Consider the following 17995-nt stretch of genomic DNA (forward strand, 5'->3'; position numbering starts at 1 on the left):
TAAATGGTTGCAGTCTCTGCATATGGCAACCAACTCTTAGAAGCCTAAAAAATCTAAAGGTCTGACACAACTTACCTCCATCAGCTTTCTTCTGCAGTATTTCATGTACTCGTTATCCCTATGCTGTCATGTGGTAAGTTTTGTTTAGAGGTATTTTGTTCTAAAACTCCTAAGCCCACACAAAGTAACTGGTATATCACAGTCATTTGACTCTGGGTCAGATGCATCTTTTTTGTTTGTTTGTTTGTTTGTTTTTTATCCTCACCCGAGGACATCTTTCCATTTTTTGTACAGACAGAGTGGGAGGGAGAGAGAGGAAGAGAGAGAGAGAGAAACATCGACGCGAAAGGGACACATCGAGTGGCTGCCACCCGCACGACCAAACAGGGCCGGGGACAAACTGCAACCAAGGTACATGCCCTTAGCGGGAACCGAACCCGGGTCTCTCCAGACCGCAGGCGGGTGCTCCAACCGCTGAGCCAAACCGGCCAGGGCAGATGCATCTTAATTAACCAATCAGATGATAATTTATGTTTAGCCTTTCTCTTATCACTCATCAACTGCAAGCAAAATCATACAACATTTAATCTTACTTAAACACTGAATAAAAAATCGCTTCAAAAAGAAAATTAGTGCCCTGACTGGTTTGGTTCAACGGTTACAGCAATAGCCTGCAGACCGAAGGGTCACAGGTTTGATGCTGGTCGAGGGCACATATCTGGGTTGCAGGTTGATCCCCAGCCCTGGTCCAGATCATAAGGGAGGCAGCCAATCAATGTGTCTCTCTCACATTGATGTTTCTCTCACTCCCTCTCTCTCTCCTCCTCCCTCCCTCCCTTCCACGCTCTAAAAATCAATGGCAAAATATCCTTGGATGAGGATTAACAACAAACAACAACAACAACAAAATAGCCACAGACCTGTAATAGTATTTATGACAAAGTTGTAATTGAAGATATTGTTTCCACCATCCATATTAAGATATATTAAAAGATTTGTTGATCCTCAAGTATCAAGGAATCTTTACTATAAAGGAATTATTGATTTCTCTGTGGGGGCATTGTAATTCATGCGTCTGACTGTGCTAAATCTAGACTTTCAAGTTTCTAGCTGTTAGGTCTTTAGACCAGTATGCCTACCTTCTAAAACTTGTGTTGAACAACAATGAGGTATCACCTCACACCTGTCAGAATGGCCTCCATCAACAAATCATCAAACAAGTGTTGGCGAGGGTGTGGAGAAAAGAAGACTCTAGTACACGCAGCCACTATGGAAAACAATATGGTGTTACCTCAAAAAATTAAAAATTGAACTTCCATTTGACCCAGTGATCCCACTTCTAGGAATATACCCTAAGAAGCCTGAAACACCAATCAGAAAGAATATATGTACCCCCATGTTTGTAGCAGCACTATTTACAATAGCTAAGATCTGGAAACAGCCCAAGTGTCCATCAGTAGATGAATGGATCAAAAAGCTGTGGTACATATACACAATGGAGTACTATGCAGCTGTAAGAAAGAAAGATCTCTTATCCTTTGAGACGACATGGAGGGACCTGGAAAGTATTATCCTAAGCGAAACAAGCCAAATAGAGAAAGGCAAGTATCATATGATCTCACTTATTTGTGGAATATAGTGAAGATAACAGTCTGAGTAATGGGGTAGTCCCAGAGACGTGGAAGTGGGGTATAGACTGACAATCTCCAGAACAGGTGGTGGTGGGGGAGAGATAAACCACAGAACTTATATGCATGTATGCATGAACAATGGACATGGACAACAAAGCTTGGGAGAGGGCAGGGAGGGAGGGGGAGGGGGGAATCAATGGGCGGAAAAGGAGAAACATCTGTAACAAAAATAAATTAATTAATAAAATAAAATAAATAAATAAATAAATAAAACTTGTGTTGATATTTTCTTCTTTTTATTTCCTTTTATCCTAACATTTATCTACTTATACTTGGAAGCTTCTTAAAACTACAGGAAAACAAAGGCAATAAGTAAATAAATAAAAAAACTAACTGGGAATGTGAGCATTTTTAACTCATCTTTGGATGACCTAGGAAGGAGGAGCTGGGGAGGAGTACAGTACTGATGATAAGGAGAACGTTGCCATGCATGCCTCAGAATCATCAGACTCCAAATAGTATTTCCATGCACAGTGTGAAGAGTAAGACTTTTCACTGTCATCCACTGAATTCCTTCCAGTTTAGTGATCCCTCTCCTGTGACACAAAAATTCAATTTCTAGAAAATAGCAGATAATCATTGATGTGCATAAAAAAATAAATCGAGGAGCCCAGCCAGTGTGGCTCAGTGGTTGAGTGTCGACCCATGCACCAAGAGGTCACCAGTTCGATTCCCGGTCAGGGCACATGCCCAGGTTGTGGGCCCGATCCCCAGTGGGGGGCATGCAGGAGGCAGCTGATAGATGCTCTCTTTCATCGATGTTTCTATCTCTCTTTCCCTCTCCCTCCTTCTCTCTCTAAAATCAATAAAGACAAAAAAAATCAATAAAGAAAAATATTTTTTAAATGTTTTATTCATTTTTCTAAAGAGAGAGGAGGGATAGAGAGATAGAAACATTGACGTGACAGAGAAACATCGAGTGACTGCCTCCTGCATGTCCCCCACTGAGGATTGAGCCTACAACCCAGGCATGTGCCCTGACTGGAAATAGAACCAGGACCTCTCAGTCCATGAGACGACGCTTAATCTACTGAGCCATACCGGCCGGGCTAAAGAAAAATATTTTTTTTAATAAAATAAACTGAGGAATTTCACTACCAAATTGACAATTACAATGAAAACTTACTGCCATTGCAAATGCTCAAAAGATGGAATGCTATGTACCCATTAAAATCATGTAGAAAACTATTTCTGGACATGGAAAAATATTTCTGTAACACTCCCAATTTTTCTTTTCTTAAAAGAAGGCAACTATTCTTATTAGTTTTACTTTATCATTCCATTACTTTGTAAATTATAGGATAAACCAAGAAAATAATTACATTAATGTCATTAAGATCCTTCTACTGAAAAAAAGATACCTAAGTATAATATCAAAGAAGTAAAAGTTCTGTAATTTTAATCTAAACTGGAAATGAGATCTATGTTCTTTTTCTCTTAAAAAAAACTAAGCTGACCTCTGCTTACAGAAAAATAGAGTAAATGTACTTTTTTAAGGTTGATTTTTAGAGAGAGAGAGAGAGAGGAAAGGGGAGTGAGGGGAAGAGAGAAAGAGAAATCTCAATTTGTTGACCCTTGTATGTGCCCTGACCAGGAATCAAACCTGCAACCTTGGTGTATTGGGTTGATGCTCTAACCAACTAAGCTACCCAGCCAGGGCCAAGTAAATGTACTTTACCTATTCTTCCTGCTAAGTACAACTAAAACCCTGACACTATATATAAAACAAAGAAAAGAAGATTCTGCCAGTTGGAGAGAAAGCAGACCAGCCACAGACCTCAGAACCTGAGGCACAACATAGCAGTGATTCCCTTGAGTTAGCTTTTTACCTCAGATATACCAGACTAGGTGCTGGAGAAGCTGGAAACCCAAAAATGCCAGTGGGCACATACAAAACGGTTCTTAAAAAGCCCGCTTTCTCTAGTCAAAGGACAAGAGAACAACCTAGCAAGACAGAAAATAATCACCTTATCCCAGCCAAGCATCATGGAAAAAACTGTGGGTCTCAATTCCATCCCATCATTAAAAGCCAAATAGTGAGCATACACTTCCACTCTTGTCTGGCTATAACGAGGTGCTACACCCGCTACAACAATGGTGTGATATTAGAAAAGATCAAGTGGTGAAGCTAAGGCTCATACCTTCTGGGCAGTAATGAGGCTCCTCACTCAGTACTGGCAGTGGAGAAACCATGGAGGCCTGGTTTACCTCAAATCAGCAGTAATGAGGCATCCATCCTTCATCCTGCTGGAGTGGTGTCAGGACTTTCACCAATGCCAAGGAGCAGCAAGCCCAAGCCCTCACCCTCGCATGGTGTCAGTGGAGTAATGGGAAGCAATAATTATGCACGATTACTACTCCCACCCAGGGAAGAATCAGGGGAGACATACTGGAAAGCTGGAATTCCACCTCTGCCCAGAAGTAATAAGGAGCTCTTTACCTAAGGTATCAAGGGAAGCCAAATGGGAAACCTGGACTTCCTCTCCCACTTGGAAGTAATGAAATGGTACCCTATCGCCCTGGCCGGTTTGGCTCAGCGGTTAGAGCGTCAGCCTGTGGTCCAAAGAGACCTGAGTTCGGTTCCCGCTAAGGGCACTTACCTCGGTTGCAGTTTGTCCCCGGCCCTGGGTCGTGCGGGTGGCAGCCACTCGATGTGTCCCTTTCACATCGATGTTTCTCTCTCTCTCTCCCTGCCACTCTATCTGAACAAAAAATGGAAAAAAATGTCCTCAGGTAAGGATAAAAAAAAAAAAGAAATGGTACCCTATCGTCCCCAGTTGTATTGAAGTCAGAGGAAACCAGTTAAAATAGATTTAAATAAGAACCAGATTCTGATAACATAATACCAAAGAGTCTAGATTTCAACTGAAAATCACTCATGTCAAGAACCAGACAAGTCTGGCCAGTGTGGCTCAGTGGCTGAGCATCAACCCATGCATCAAGAGGTCGCCGGTTCGATTCCTGGCCAGATTGTGGGCCCGACCCCCAGTGGGGGGCATGCGGGATGCGGCCAATCGCTGTTCTCTCTCATCGATGTTTCTATCTCTCTCTCTCCCTTTCACTTCCTCTCTCTTTAAAATCAATAAAGGAAAAAATAAAATAAAATAAAATAAAGAACCAGACAAATCTCAAACTGGAAAAAAAAGCACCAAAAATGAGATAACAGAGATAATTATCCAACAAAGATTTTGAATCAGCCATCACAAAAATAATTCAACAAGCATGCCTCAGCAAAAAACACAGAAGATATAAAGATCCAAACGGAAATTTTAGACCTAAAAAATACAATAACCAAAATACAAAACTCAATGGATGGCCTCAACAACAAAACAAAGGGAACAGAGGAAAGCATCAGGGAAATGGAGCAACGAAGAATAGAAATCACCCAATCAGAATAGCATAGACAGAACACAATTTTAAAAAATAATGACATAGACAAAATTGGAAGAAAGTGCATCCAGGGCCTGTGGGGCTATAACAAAAGAACCAACATTTGTGTCATCAGAAAACAAGAAAGAGAGCCCCGACTGCCGTGGCTCAGTTGGTTGAGCATCGTCCCATGCACTGAGAGGTCACTGGTTCAATTCCCGGTCAGGGCACATGCCCAGGCTACAGGCCCGATCCCCAGTGGAGGGCATGCAGGAGGCTGCCAATCAATGTTTCTCTCTCTCCCTCTCCCTTCCTCTCTCTCTAAAATCAATAAAAACATACTTTTTAATAAACAGAAAGTAAATCTTAAAAGTTCTCATCACAAGAAAAAAATTCTGTAACTATGTATGGTGACAGATGTTAACTACAATTACTATGGCAATCATTTCACAATATATGCAAAGATCATGTTGTAAACTGGAAACTAATATACTGCTGTAAGTCTATTAAACCTCAATTTAAAAAAGACAGGATGGTGCCAGGCTGGTGTGGCTCACTGGTTGACCGTCAACCCATGCACCAAGAGGTCATTGGTTCGATTCCTGGTCAAGGCACATGCCCTGTTTGTGGGCCTGATCCCCAGTGGGGGGGCATGCAGGAGGTGGCCAATCAATGTTCTCTCTCATCAATGTTTCTATCTTTCTCTCCCTCTCCCTTCATCTCTCTCTAAAATCAATAAAGAAAAATATTAAATATAATATTAAAAGACAGGATGGTATCAGTGAAAGAATTGACAAATATATCAATGGAACAAAAACAGAGTCAGGAAATAGACCCACACAAATGTTGTCAACTGATCTTTGACAAAGGAGCAAAGGCAACTCAATGGAGAAAGAATAGCCTTGTCAAGAGATGGTCTTTAGCCCTGGCCGGTTTGGCTCAGCGGTTAGAGCGTCGGCCTGTGGTCCAGAGAGACCCGGGTTCGGTTCCCGCTAAGGGCACGTACTTCGGTTGCAGTTTGTCCCCGGCCCTGGTTGGTCGTGCGGTGGCAGCCACTCGATGTGTCCCTTTCACATCGATGTTTCTCTCTCTCTATCTCTTCCTCTCTCTCCTTCCCACTCTATCTGTACAAAAACTGGAAAAATGTCCTCGGGTGAGGATAAAAAAAAAAAAAGAAAAGAGATGGTCTTTAAACAACTGGACATCTTTATGTAGGGGAGGGAAAAAAAGAATCTAGATACAATTGTACCTTTCACAAAAATTAACTCTAAATGGATCTTGGACCTAAATGCAAAATGCAAAGGTAAATAACTCCTACAAGATAACAAGAGAAAATGTAAGTGACTTTGTGTTTGCCAATGTTTAAAATACAATACGGAGAGTATGATTCAGGACAAAAAAAAATGACAAGTTGAACTTGATTAAAATGTTAAAATTCTTCTCTGTGAAAAACACTGTTAAGAAAATAAAGTGACAAGCCCTGGCCAGTTTGGCTCAGCGGTTAGAGCATCGGCCTGTGGTCCAGAGAGACCCAGGTTCAGTTCCTGCTAAGGGCATACACCTCAGTTGCAGTTTGTCCCCAGCTCTGGTTGGTCTTGGGGCTGGCAGCCACTCGATGTGTTCCTTTCACGTCGATGTTTCTCTCTCTCTCTCTCTTCCTCTCTCTCCCTCCCACTCTATCTGAACAAAAAATGAAAAAATGTCCTCGAGTGAGGATAAAAAAAAAAGAAAAGAAAAGAAAGCAACAAGCCACAGAATGGAGAAAAAATATTTGCAAAACACATATCTGATAAAGGATTTGTATTTAAAATATACCAAAAAACTCTAGTCCAGCCAGTGTGGCTCAGTGGTTGAGCATCAACCAATGCACCAGGAGATCGCCAGTTCGATTCCCGGTCAGGACACATGCCCAGGTTGTGGGCCTGATCCTCAGTGGGGGGCCTGCAGGAGGAGGCCAATCAATGTCCTCTCTCATCAATGTTTCTATCTCTCTCTTCCTCTCTCTCTAAAATCAATAAAGAAAAATAAAATAAAATATACAAAGAACTCTTAAAACTCAATAATAAGAAAACGACCCAATTGAAAAATGGGCAAAAGATCTAAACAGACACTTCACCAAAGAAAATATACAGATGGCAAATAAACATGTAAAACTATGTTCAACATCATTTTTCATTAAGGAACTGCAAATTAAAACAACACTGAGATACCACTACGCACCCATTAGAATCTTTAAAATCCAAAAAACTGATAACAGCAAATGCTGGCAAGGATGTAGAGCAGCAGGAATGCTCATTTGAAGCATTGGAAGACAGTTTGGCAATTTCTTACAAAGCTACATAGTCTTGCCATGTGACCCAGCAATTGTCCTCTTAGTTTTTTACCCAAATGAATTGAAAACTATTGTCCATACAAAAACCTGTACATAAATGCTTATAGCAGCTTTATTCATAATTGCCAAAAATTGGGAACAATCAAGATGTCCTTCAATAGGTGAATAGATAAGCAAGCTGTGGTACATCCATACAATGGAATATTATTCAGTGATAAAAAATAAATGAACCATCAAGCCATAAAAAGATATGGGGAAACCTTAAATGCAAATTGCTAAGTGAAAGAAGCCAATCTAAAAAGGCTACAGACTGTACGATTGCAACTATATGACATTTTAGAAAAGGGAAAACTATAGAGACAGTAAAAAAAAAATCAGTAGTTGTCAGAGGTTCCGGTAGAGGGAAAGGATGAATAGCTGAAGCACAGATGAAATTGTTCTGTATGAAACTTTAATGGTGGATATAGGTCATGACCCATTTGTCAAAACCTGAAGAAGGTGCAGCACAGTGAACATTACTGTAACCAGTAGGCTATAATTAATAATAATGTATTAATATTGGTAAATTGTAACAAATGTACCACACTAATGCAAGATATTAATAATAGGGAAAATTGTGTGTCAAAGGAGGGGGACTATAATGGTATATGGAACTATTATGTACTATATCTTCAATTATTCTGGAAATCTAAAACTGTACTAAAAAATAAGTCAATTAATTGTTTTAAATGCACTTAGCATACAGTCCTGTAATTGCACTCATGTGTATTCATCCCATACAAAAACCTTAGACAAACAATCACAGCATCTTTATTCACAATAGCCAAAAACTAGAAACAACCAAGATGTCCTTCAACTACTGACTGATTTAAACCATAGAATACTATTCAGCAAGAAAAAGGTCTAACTATTCATATACGCCACAATCTGGATGAATCTCTGGATAATTACACTGAGTAAAAAAAGCCAGTCCCAAAAGATTACCTACTGTATGATTCCACTTATATAACATTCTTGAAATGACAAAACTATAGAGTTGGAGCAGATTGGTGGTTGCCAGGGGTTAAGGAGGGAGTGGGAAAGAAGGAAAGTGATTGTGGCTATTACAGGACAACATGAGGCATCCTTGTGGTGATGGAAATTTTCTGTATGTCAATATCCTGGTTGTGATATTGTATCAAGGTTCTGCACAGTGTACCATTGGGGGAAACTGGGGAAACAGTACATTACATTTGAACCTATAATTATCTCAAAATTAAATTTACCTAAAAAAAATAAAATTACAGTAGATTCCTTCTCCTTACCTTAAACGATCTGCCAGGTTGTCCCAGAACCCAGGCAGAGAACCTCTGGAATGATGTCTCATTAGCTGGCATGTTCATCTTGGGTCTCAGCCCAACTTCCAAAACTGGAGGGGTGTCTGTAGGTGGGCTATAGTCAGAATGAAAGGAAGATCCTGCACCTCCAATAAGGAGAATGCGCAACAGCTCCACAGAGACACCAAGAAATCCTAAAAGAACAGTATTCGTGTCACCAGTGTCATTCCACATTCACCCCCTCAAAGTTCAGCAATCCCCACTCTGAGTGTTAGGGTGGATTATGGAAACAATCATAATTCTTAGAGTCAAATTGATGAGCTCAGAGTCTTTTATTATTGGGTAGCTCCACAAGGGGATTCACACCATATCCACCCAGCCCATTCCTTAATTCTAGGCTAAAGGCAGATCTGGGTTTGGGGGGAGGGCAAAACTGGGGCAGTGAATGGTGCTAAAGCCTCATGGAGTGGGCAGAGGAAGGATTTGTCCAGGGGGACCTTGTGGGTGGCTGTGAAGACACAAACCCTAGAAACCTGATCATCTGAATAAAAAGGATTTCTTCTGCCATCTTGAATTATTTTGCCATTTTAAGGTGAAAAGTCCTCTAGGGAAAGCTGTTAGCCTCTTCTTCCCAGATGAAGATGGTTCAACAATAGTAAGTCAACAAATTAGGGGTAGGGGAAACATACTACTATTACCTTACAACAAAAAATTTGACACAAGTGAGTAGTCATTACTAATAAAAACTCAAACTGAAATTAGGGAAGAAATAAATTACTTAAGTATCACAAAAATCATTTACAAAACAAAATCATGGAATATTATGCTAAAAAGTAAAATGATGAAGCTATTGCCGTTAAAATTAGCAACAAGATAGAGATGTCTGATACAATTCAGAATTATTTTTCTGGTGTTGGCTCACACAAAAGAAGGTGAAACAATCAGAATAAACATTGCAAAGAAATTAAAATGCAGCTTTCTTTGCCAAAAATATGATGTTATACAAGAGAAAACCTACTAGACTCTATTAGAATTAATTGGGTAATTTCATAAGGGGCTGGATACAAGATAAAATTATGAGCAGATGGTTTTTCCTCTACCACAACAATGATCAAATGAAAATGGGAAAAACCCGTTAGCAGGAAATATATAAAATAAACTTTTTAAGGAACTAGACCTATACAATTTAAAAAGTTTTAAAAAATTGACTAATATAAAATAGTCACACAATACCATATCCCTGGATAAGAGGGATTTATAGACATGTCAACCCTCTCCAAAGCATTATATTAAAGTAATGCAAAGAATAAATCAAAGAAGAAAAATTAAACACAAAGCTCAATAATAAGATGATGCATATAAAATTTTAGCTAAAGAGACAAAGGGAAATTCATGTTCTTAGATGTTTTTTACAAAGAAAGGATGAACGTTATAAATTAACACTTAATTTAAGAAGTTAAAGAGAAAAATCTTACAATTTAGAGCAGAAATTAAGGAAGTAGAAAACAAAGGTATATCAGAGATGATCAACAAGGCCAAAAGTTGGTTCTTTGGAAAGACTAATAAAATTAGCAAACTGTTGGGGAGACTGATAGACAAATCTAAACAGACAGACTATTTATTAATTATTAAGACTTGACAAGACACAGCAAGGAGTCTAAAAACGGACAACCCTAGAAATCCCCATCCCTGACCCGCATGAACTCCCATTTACTAGATTCTTTAATTCCCCACCAAGTGACTCCAGTAACTGACAGTGTATCCTTTCCAAAAGCCAACAAAGCCATCACCTCAAAATCATCTCAGTGACTGTCAAGCCACAAACCCTCGTGCACTCGCTTTAGCGCCCCGCGCCACCAAAATTTAAACGGCCTCTGAGGGCCACTATCGTTTCCTGTCGTCACCCCTGCCGATGCCCTTTCTGGGACTCTTGATTTCGCACACGATCTCAAGGGCTGTGAGGCTGTGGTCTACTCACTCAGAACCAGGTGCAGTTATGGATCCGCCCAGACTTTGTCCATAAGTGACGTTATCGGTAGAGGAACATGGCTGCGCCCAGGGGGTCCCTCAACAAAGGGCGCCATCTTAGCGTCTATTCCGTACAATAGGCTGTTCCACAGAAAGTAGGGGAGGGGGGCGTCGGTCAGGGGCAGAAACCTTCTGAGTGCTAGCTTCTAGGGGCAGCAAGTCTTTGGAACTGGGTTCTAAAAGTCTAGGCAAAGTTTACAGAGCAGAGGTAGCAGTCTTCATCACTGGAGAGAGGGGAGATGTTGCCAGATGTTCAAGGGAGATACCACTGGGGGAGGGGAAAACATCATGATCACAGTTTCCTCCAGGGAGGTGTCACTAGGAAAAAGGAGAAGTTAGGATGGTACAGCCTCCCTCCTGGCGGATACTACTGGGCAAGAGAGGGATGGAGTCAGAGTGGTACAATCCGTGCCTTGATTATACCACCGGGAAAAGGGGGAAAAAGTCAAACTAAAGCAGGTCCCCTCCTGGGCGATACCACTGGAGAAGAGGTGTGAGGAGTCAGGGTGGTACAGCCTCCTCTTGGTGTGCAGGGAATTAGTATGGAGGAGACTTGAATCCCCCTTAATCTCCATTTCTTCTATTACCCCACTAAAATAGTGCTAGGAATAATAATTATAGTGCTAACCTTCGATATGTTCAACTAATGTTTTCAAAACATTGTCAATAGAAAATTTTTTAGAAAAATATAAGCATACTTTTCATGAAAATGCATCTCCAAGACGTGCTCGACTTCTGTCAACTGGGTTGCAGCTGCTTGGGCTCTCTTGTATGGAAATTCAGAAGATGCTACTGAGTCTTGAGAAAGAAGAGAGAATTCTAGGTGTTCTTCACCTCTGAACTATACATTTTTCAAAGCCTACTCCAAGTATATCCTCCTGCTGGAAACTTCTGACAAGAGGAAGAGAGGACTCTTTCTCCTGCTGAAGGCATTTCAAACCCAACATGCCCTGGCTAACCTTGGGTATGGATTGCTGGGTAGCCCTAAGGACATTCAGATCTCTCTGAGCCTCAGCTCAACAATCAGGAGAGTTAGATGGTCAGCCTCTCAGAGTATTCCATTTTATCTATTTCACCTGCAGTTTTTGTGAATTGAATGGGAGGCAGAATGGCAAATGTGAGAATTTTGCTGTAACACACACACTTCTACAAGAAATTACCAAAACTTATTGTTGTGACTTCTGGTCAACATCTCAAATCTTAGACTCTGTTAGCTTCCTTCATCAATACCTCCTTGGCTGATCTCAAACCTGGGCCTTTTTTCTTTTTAACTCTACCGACACCTAAGTTGCACTCTTCTAATCTGGATTCATGTCCTCTATTAATGATTCCATTATCAATGTCCCTGTATTTTGACCCTGAATCCAAACTGCTGTTAACCCTTTCATCATATGTGCCCTTTATAGATTGAGAGACTAGGCATATGTTAATTTTCCAATATCAATGTCTTGTCTAGATCTCAACTTTTCAACCATCAATGTCCTTTTTAAAAAGAAAAAACAAAAAAACAACCCTGGCCAGTTTGGCTCAGTCATTAGAATATTGGCCTGCGGACCGAAGGGTTCAATTCCTGGGCAAGGGCTCGTACCTGGGTTGCAGGTTTGAACCCTGAACCTCCGACTTGGGTCCTGCGGGGGGGAAACCAATCGATGTGTCTCTCTTACATCAATGTTTTTTTTCTCTCTCTTCTTCCTCCTTTGCACTCTATCCTTTCCATTGATTCCCCTTAAATTTTGCCTTTTTAGGTGAGTGCCTCACTTGCCTCACCCTAGTTCCAGCCTTAAACCTTGTTCTCTAAAGTCAAAGACTATTAGAAATTATATCAGTAAGCATAAAACATCCCACCCTGGCCAGTTTGGCTCAGCAGTTAGAGCGTCGGCCTGCGGTCCTGAGAGACCCGGGTTCGGTTCCCGCTAAGGGCACGTACTTCGGTTGCAGTTTGTCCCCTGCCCTGGTTGGTCTTGCGGGTGGCAGCCACTCGATGTGTCCCTTCACGTCGATGTTTCTCTCTCTGTCTCCCTTCCATTCTATCTGTACAAAAAATGGAAAAATATCCTCGGGTGAGGATAAAAAAAAAAAAAAAGAATAAAACATCCCACTTTTTTTTTCTTTATTGTTATATTGGAGAGACAGAGGAAGGGAGAGAGAGATGGAAACATCGATGAGAAAGAACAACGATTGGCCGCCTCCTGCATGCCCCCCACTGGGGATCAAGCCCACAACCTGGGCACGTGTCCTGACCGGGAATCAAACCTGCGACCTCTTGGTGCATGGGTCTACCCTCAACCACTGAGCCACACCGGCCGGGCAAAACATTCCACTCTTGCTTGGAGGATTTAAGCCACACAGAAAAGCAGCCTCCATTTCCAAACCAGGTTCAGAGCTTCAAATTAGGAGCATCTGGAACAAACATGTCACATCTATTTTTGCTTTAGTGTTTGCAAATAAAAAGGTCCCTGTATCTACTTCACAGTTTAGAGGTAAGATTAACTCTTTTACACACCAACTTGCTTTGCTTTGGGTTAATCAAAACACTGCTTATTTAAATTTAAACTAAACTCACTGCTTCTCCAAAATTCTATACTAATCCCATTTTCCCTTTGATGAGATTTGGGTGACAACCCATCCCTGTTTGCTCAGGACTAAGGGGTTTACTGGAGCAAAGGACATTCACTGCTAAAATTAAGAAAGTTCCGGACAAACTGGGGAAAGTTGGCTACCCTAGACGAGATCTCCCACAGTTTCTATGGTGTATGATCTCCCTTGTTGCAGCAAGTTAATAAGTCCATTTCCGTCAGACTATGGATGTGACCTTGGTGGTCTTTATCAGATAGGCTTTATCAAGGTCATTAATATTGGAAGGTTTCACAGAGGTTGAGTTTCAGATCAGTCGTAGTATACCTAGAAAAGATAATGAAAAAATTAACAGGCATGAAGTCAAGCTCCACTTCAGGGGGGCATTGAAGGAGCAATAGTTAGTTGAAGGCTGAATGCTAAACCATACCAGATAAGCAATGAAGGTGGAAGAGTTATCAGAGCTTTAGTTTAGAGATTAGACTTAAAGCAATATTGATGGGGTTAAAAAATCGGTCCAGAGTTGGTGGAAATGTTAACAAAGGCCTGGATTTTAAATTTGGCAAGAGAGCCATTGATGGTGAATTAGGTAACAAATGAACAAATTCAAGAGCCAACAAGATGAATAGTGGTAGTGAAAGAGTTAATAAAAGACCACCTTTTGAGCTCTCCTGTCTAGACCAAGTCTGAGGGTTGTAGATAGATGATGCAGCTTGGCCAATGGCTGTGTACAAGAGGTGGGATCTGGTTTCTGGTGGCCAATGGGATGAAGCAGCAGCCTGTTACCAGGGAGAAACTCCTGTTGCTATGTGCAGAGTGAGAGAGACAAGGTCTAGCCAGTGTTGCTATGGACAAATAATTAGCCAATGACTGCAGGAGAAGTAAGCTTTAGCCTTTTCAGCCTAAGATGAAGTGTTACTAGGTAGTAACTCCACTGCCATGGGAAATGATGCAGCCAAAGTGACTCTTGAGAGGCTGGAAACAGAAGGCACAGTTAGCAAATGGCTGAGTGTAAGAATCAGACTGTGGCGTTTCCAGTCCTATGAGGCTGCCAAGTCTGTAAATCAGCAGAGGTCCCCATTGTCCAGTGCAAGGAGGGCAGGACATAAGCTGAGGGGGTACAGATAGATGACACAGCCCTGTGTGGAAAGTGGAAATAGGTAGGACGAGGCCTTAGGTTGCTTTGGGTAGATGGTGCAGCTGGCCAATGGCTCGGTGTGGGAGACAGGTTTTAGTCTCCATGGTCACTGAAATGGGAACATCCCTGTTGCTATACAACAATAACTTTGCTATTCCAAATTTATAGGAGTAGGAATGAAATCTCTCACTCTTGCCTGGAGCATCTAAATCATTGCCGCAGAACAGCAGCCTCAATTTCCAACCCAGGTGGAAGAGGAGCAGGAAACTTAGAGGCTCCAGGCTGATGACACATTAAAAAAAAAGAAACTAATGAAATTTAATAATATATTTTATTTAAACTACATATCCAAAATACTGTCATTTTAACATGTAATCATTATTTTTAAGTTATCAATTATCAATGAGATATTTGGCATTGTTTTTATTGTAATAAGTATATGAAATCAGATATATATTTTACATTTACATCTCAATTGGAATGCTAAATATTCATCAGAAATATTTTATTTGTATTTAGAGTTTGTAAAATTTAGCTGAAAACAGATTAATATTTACAAGTTATTCCAAATATACTTCAGATTTTTTCAATAACTGAATTGAGTATTTTAAATTTTCAATAGTTAAAATAAATAAAATTTAAAATTCAATTCTCAATCTCACAAGACTCATTCAGGTGCTCAGTAGCCACATGTGGCTAGTGTCTGTCGTGTCAGATGGCACAGGACTAGCTAGACAAGATGCCATTAATGGATGGAGTTGAAAGAGCCATGGGTTTGAGTTGTAAACCAGAGGGGTACGGATGGAAGAAGAGTTCACAGAGGCCAAGGTAGAGATCTATAAGAGATGGACACTGGTGGTGAATTATTGACAGAAGCCTACGTGCAAGTTCAGACCAGTGCAGCACTGGCCTTGGAAGAGTTTACAGAGGCCTGGGTTTGAGGTCAGACCTGAGAGGCATTATTGATAGTGTAGGGTCAGAAAAATTTTTCTTCTACTCTCTACAATCTTTGGCTGGTCTAATAATTAAACTGGTATAACAGGAGAAAAACAAAAGTTTAATAACATGTGTTAAACACAGATTTTATTTAAAGTTTAAAAAGGATTTATTTGGACATTGCTAGTGTCGATCTAAGAAACATTCAAAGCTGTAAAGAATTTTTGTGAGTTTATTTGAGCCAAACTGTTGACAATTCCTGGGAAGCCAAATCTCAACAGATTGAGAAAATGCTCCAGAGAATGGCACTTTTGCACTTTATTTTATACATTACAATCAAAAGAAAAGACGTAAGTAGGTACATGAAATCCATTGGTGATAGATTAAGGAGGCAAGAGAAAGGAACAAGGGGAGACCTCTAGGATTGGATAAAAAGTAAAATGATAGACACATACAACTTTTAACATATTTGGATACAGGATAGTTAACAGTCATCAATTAACACTTGATAACAATAACAATGAGGGGATTTATGGTCTCTGCTCAGACGAGGATGTTGTGCCCTGAGGAGTCCGGAAAGAGGGAAGTTACCTTGACATTCCAAAGTTATGTTGTCATAGAGGCAAAAGTCAACAGACAGGTTCATTTAAGCTAAAGATTGACTTTTGTCTGGGAAGACTCTAGCCTGGGACGTGATCACCTGCCATAAACTGCTTTTAGTTAAAATGTTTTAATTTCAGACCATCATTTGTGGTTATTTTAGGTGTCAGTTTGTAAGGCCGCCTCCCAGGTACCCCCTGAGGTTGTCAGGTTTAGTATGTGGCCCCTTTTCATCCACACTAACAAAAAATAAATAAAAGACCAATCTAGGGACAAGGAGTCTAAACCACAAGCAGCATGACTAGGTGGAAAAGTCAGACATGTCCATTGTCCCAGAGTTTTGCAAGCGATTTCATACACCAAGTAGGAGAGAGAAAGATGTAAGCCATTCTGAAAGGATCCACATTAGCTACACACAAAGAGGATGGGGGAAGGTGAAGCGGGACTAGTTCTGGGGTAGAAGCAGCAGAGTCGGTAAAACTCATGTGTAAACAAGAAGCGGAGGCTCCTGGGGTTCCGTGGCGCCTGGCTATTCTCTCTTTTTAGATAATCTCGGAAATAGCCACCGACTTTAAGCAGTCTTTTGTTGGTTTTGCACCGCAGTTGTTAACTGATTAACCCCTTTTCTTCTCCTCTTGCACCCTCTGCCCTGCTGTAATTTTATTTAGGACATCAGAATTTTCTCCTTGTCACGTGTATACCTCCAGTATACAAGAAAGAGACCCAGGAAAATTCTCCAAAATGGTTAAAACCATTACTTTAAATATAATCGTCAGCTGAAAACAAAAGATATTAGGGGTGGGGGTGTCAGCCAAGGGAGGCTTTCAGGAAAAGTGCAGTAAACAAGGGTAAGGTTGTTATGCAGATTTAAGTCCTCGCCTTCTCCTCTGATAGAGGTTTCCAAAGATTGAGTCACCCCCACCCCCCTCACCCCCTCACCCCCGTCCTCCTGGTACCGAGAGGAGGACACCCTTACAAATGGAGATTTCCCTTACAAATGTAAATGTCTCCTTAGAAAGGATAACTTCAACTTGGTTTTCTGAGCTTCTCCTGTGTATGCTTTTTCTTAAAAACAACCACCCTAAAACAATACTTAAATCAAGCAAACATATTTTGGGGTGGAAAATTCTGCTCTCCTGTAATAGTTTCAAAATAGGAGGTTCCAGTCCAAACAAGATAGCATAGACCCATTACTCCCTTTTCCTTCCTACTAAGCACAACTATCAACCCTGGAAATAAAACAAGAGACAAAGGAAAACTATGAAAGGCGGTAAGAAGGTGAGCTCATTTAGAGTCCCAGGCCTGTAGGAATAGCAGGACATCTTACGTCCCCTCACCCAACAGAAGAAGGCAACTCAGGCCCAGTATTTCCCGATGCCCAAACTAGCAATACAAGACAGCTCAAGTACGCTCTTTCTTTCCCTGGATCAAATGGAAGTCCCTCTGACAACATAACTTACAATAAGTGGCCATGAGAAGTGCCCTCTTTCTCCACTGAGGCTGAGATTCCACTCCCCCATCAGCACCCCTGGGCAGGCAGGGGGAACCTGCAGGAGAGGTGCAGCCACAGCAAGAGGCCAGGCCTGGAAAACTTTTACCTTAAAGGCCCCTGTAGGGGCTAAAAAACAAAAACAAGCAACTTTTTCACCTATTTTCTAAAATTTTCTAGCTGTGTCAATAATCAAATTAACAGAGACAGATTAACAGGAGAAAATCAAAGTTTTAATATGTGCACATGGGCCCTGGCCGGTTTGGCTCAGCAGTTAGAGCGTCAGCCTGCGGTCCAGAGAGACCCGGGTTCGGTTCCCGCTACTGGCATGTACCTCGGTTGCAGTTTGTCCCCGGCCCTGGTCGGTCGTGCGGGTGGCAGCCACTCGATGTGTTCCTTTCACATCGATGTTTCTCTCTCTCTCTGTTCCTCTCTCTCTGTTCCTCTCTCTCCCTCCCACTCTACCTGAACAAAAAATGGAAAAATGTCCTCCGGTGAGGATAAAAAATAAAATAAAATAAA

At 41.1% G+C, this 17995-nt stretch overlaps 1 protein-coding gene across 1 annotated transcript in view; it reads right to left on the minus strand.

The window, feature by feature from the left end:
• The window catches only part of ZNF157 (zinc finger protein 157), a 32454-nt gene extending 20987 nt beyond the window's left edge, over positions 1 to 11467 (minus strand). The window contains exons 1-2 of the mRNA XM_036270618.1: positions 11435 to 11467; positions 8697 to 8902 (exon numbers count right to left, since the gene is read on the minus strand). Coding sequence (XP_036126511.1) covers positions 8697 to 8902; positions 11435 to 11441 — 213 coding nt within the window. The 5' untranslated portion in view covers positions 11442 to 11467. The remainder of the gene's footprint in view (positions 1 to 8696; positions 8903 to 11434) is intronic.
• Positions 11468 to 17995: the final 6528 nt, after the last annotated feature.

The sequence above is a fragment of the Molossus molossus genome, unplaced genomic scaffold (assembly GCF_014108415.1).
Source record: "Molossus molossus isolate mMolMol1 unplaced genomic scaffold, mMolMol1.p scaffold_m16_p_2, whole genome shotgun sequence".
NCBI classification, from domain to species: Eukaryota; Metazoa; Chordata; class Mammalia; order Chiroptera; family Molossidae; genus Molossus; species Molossus molossus.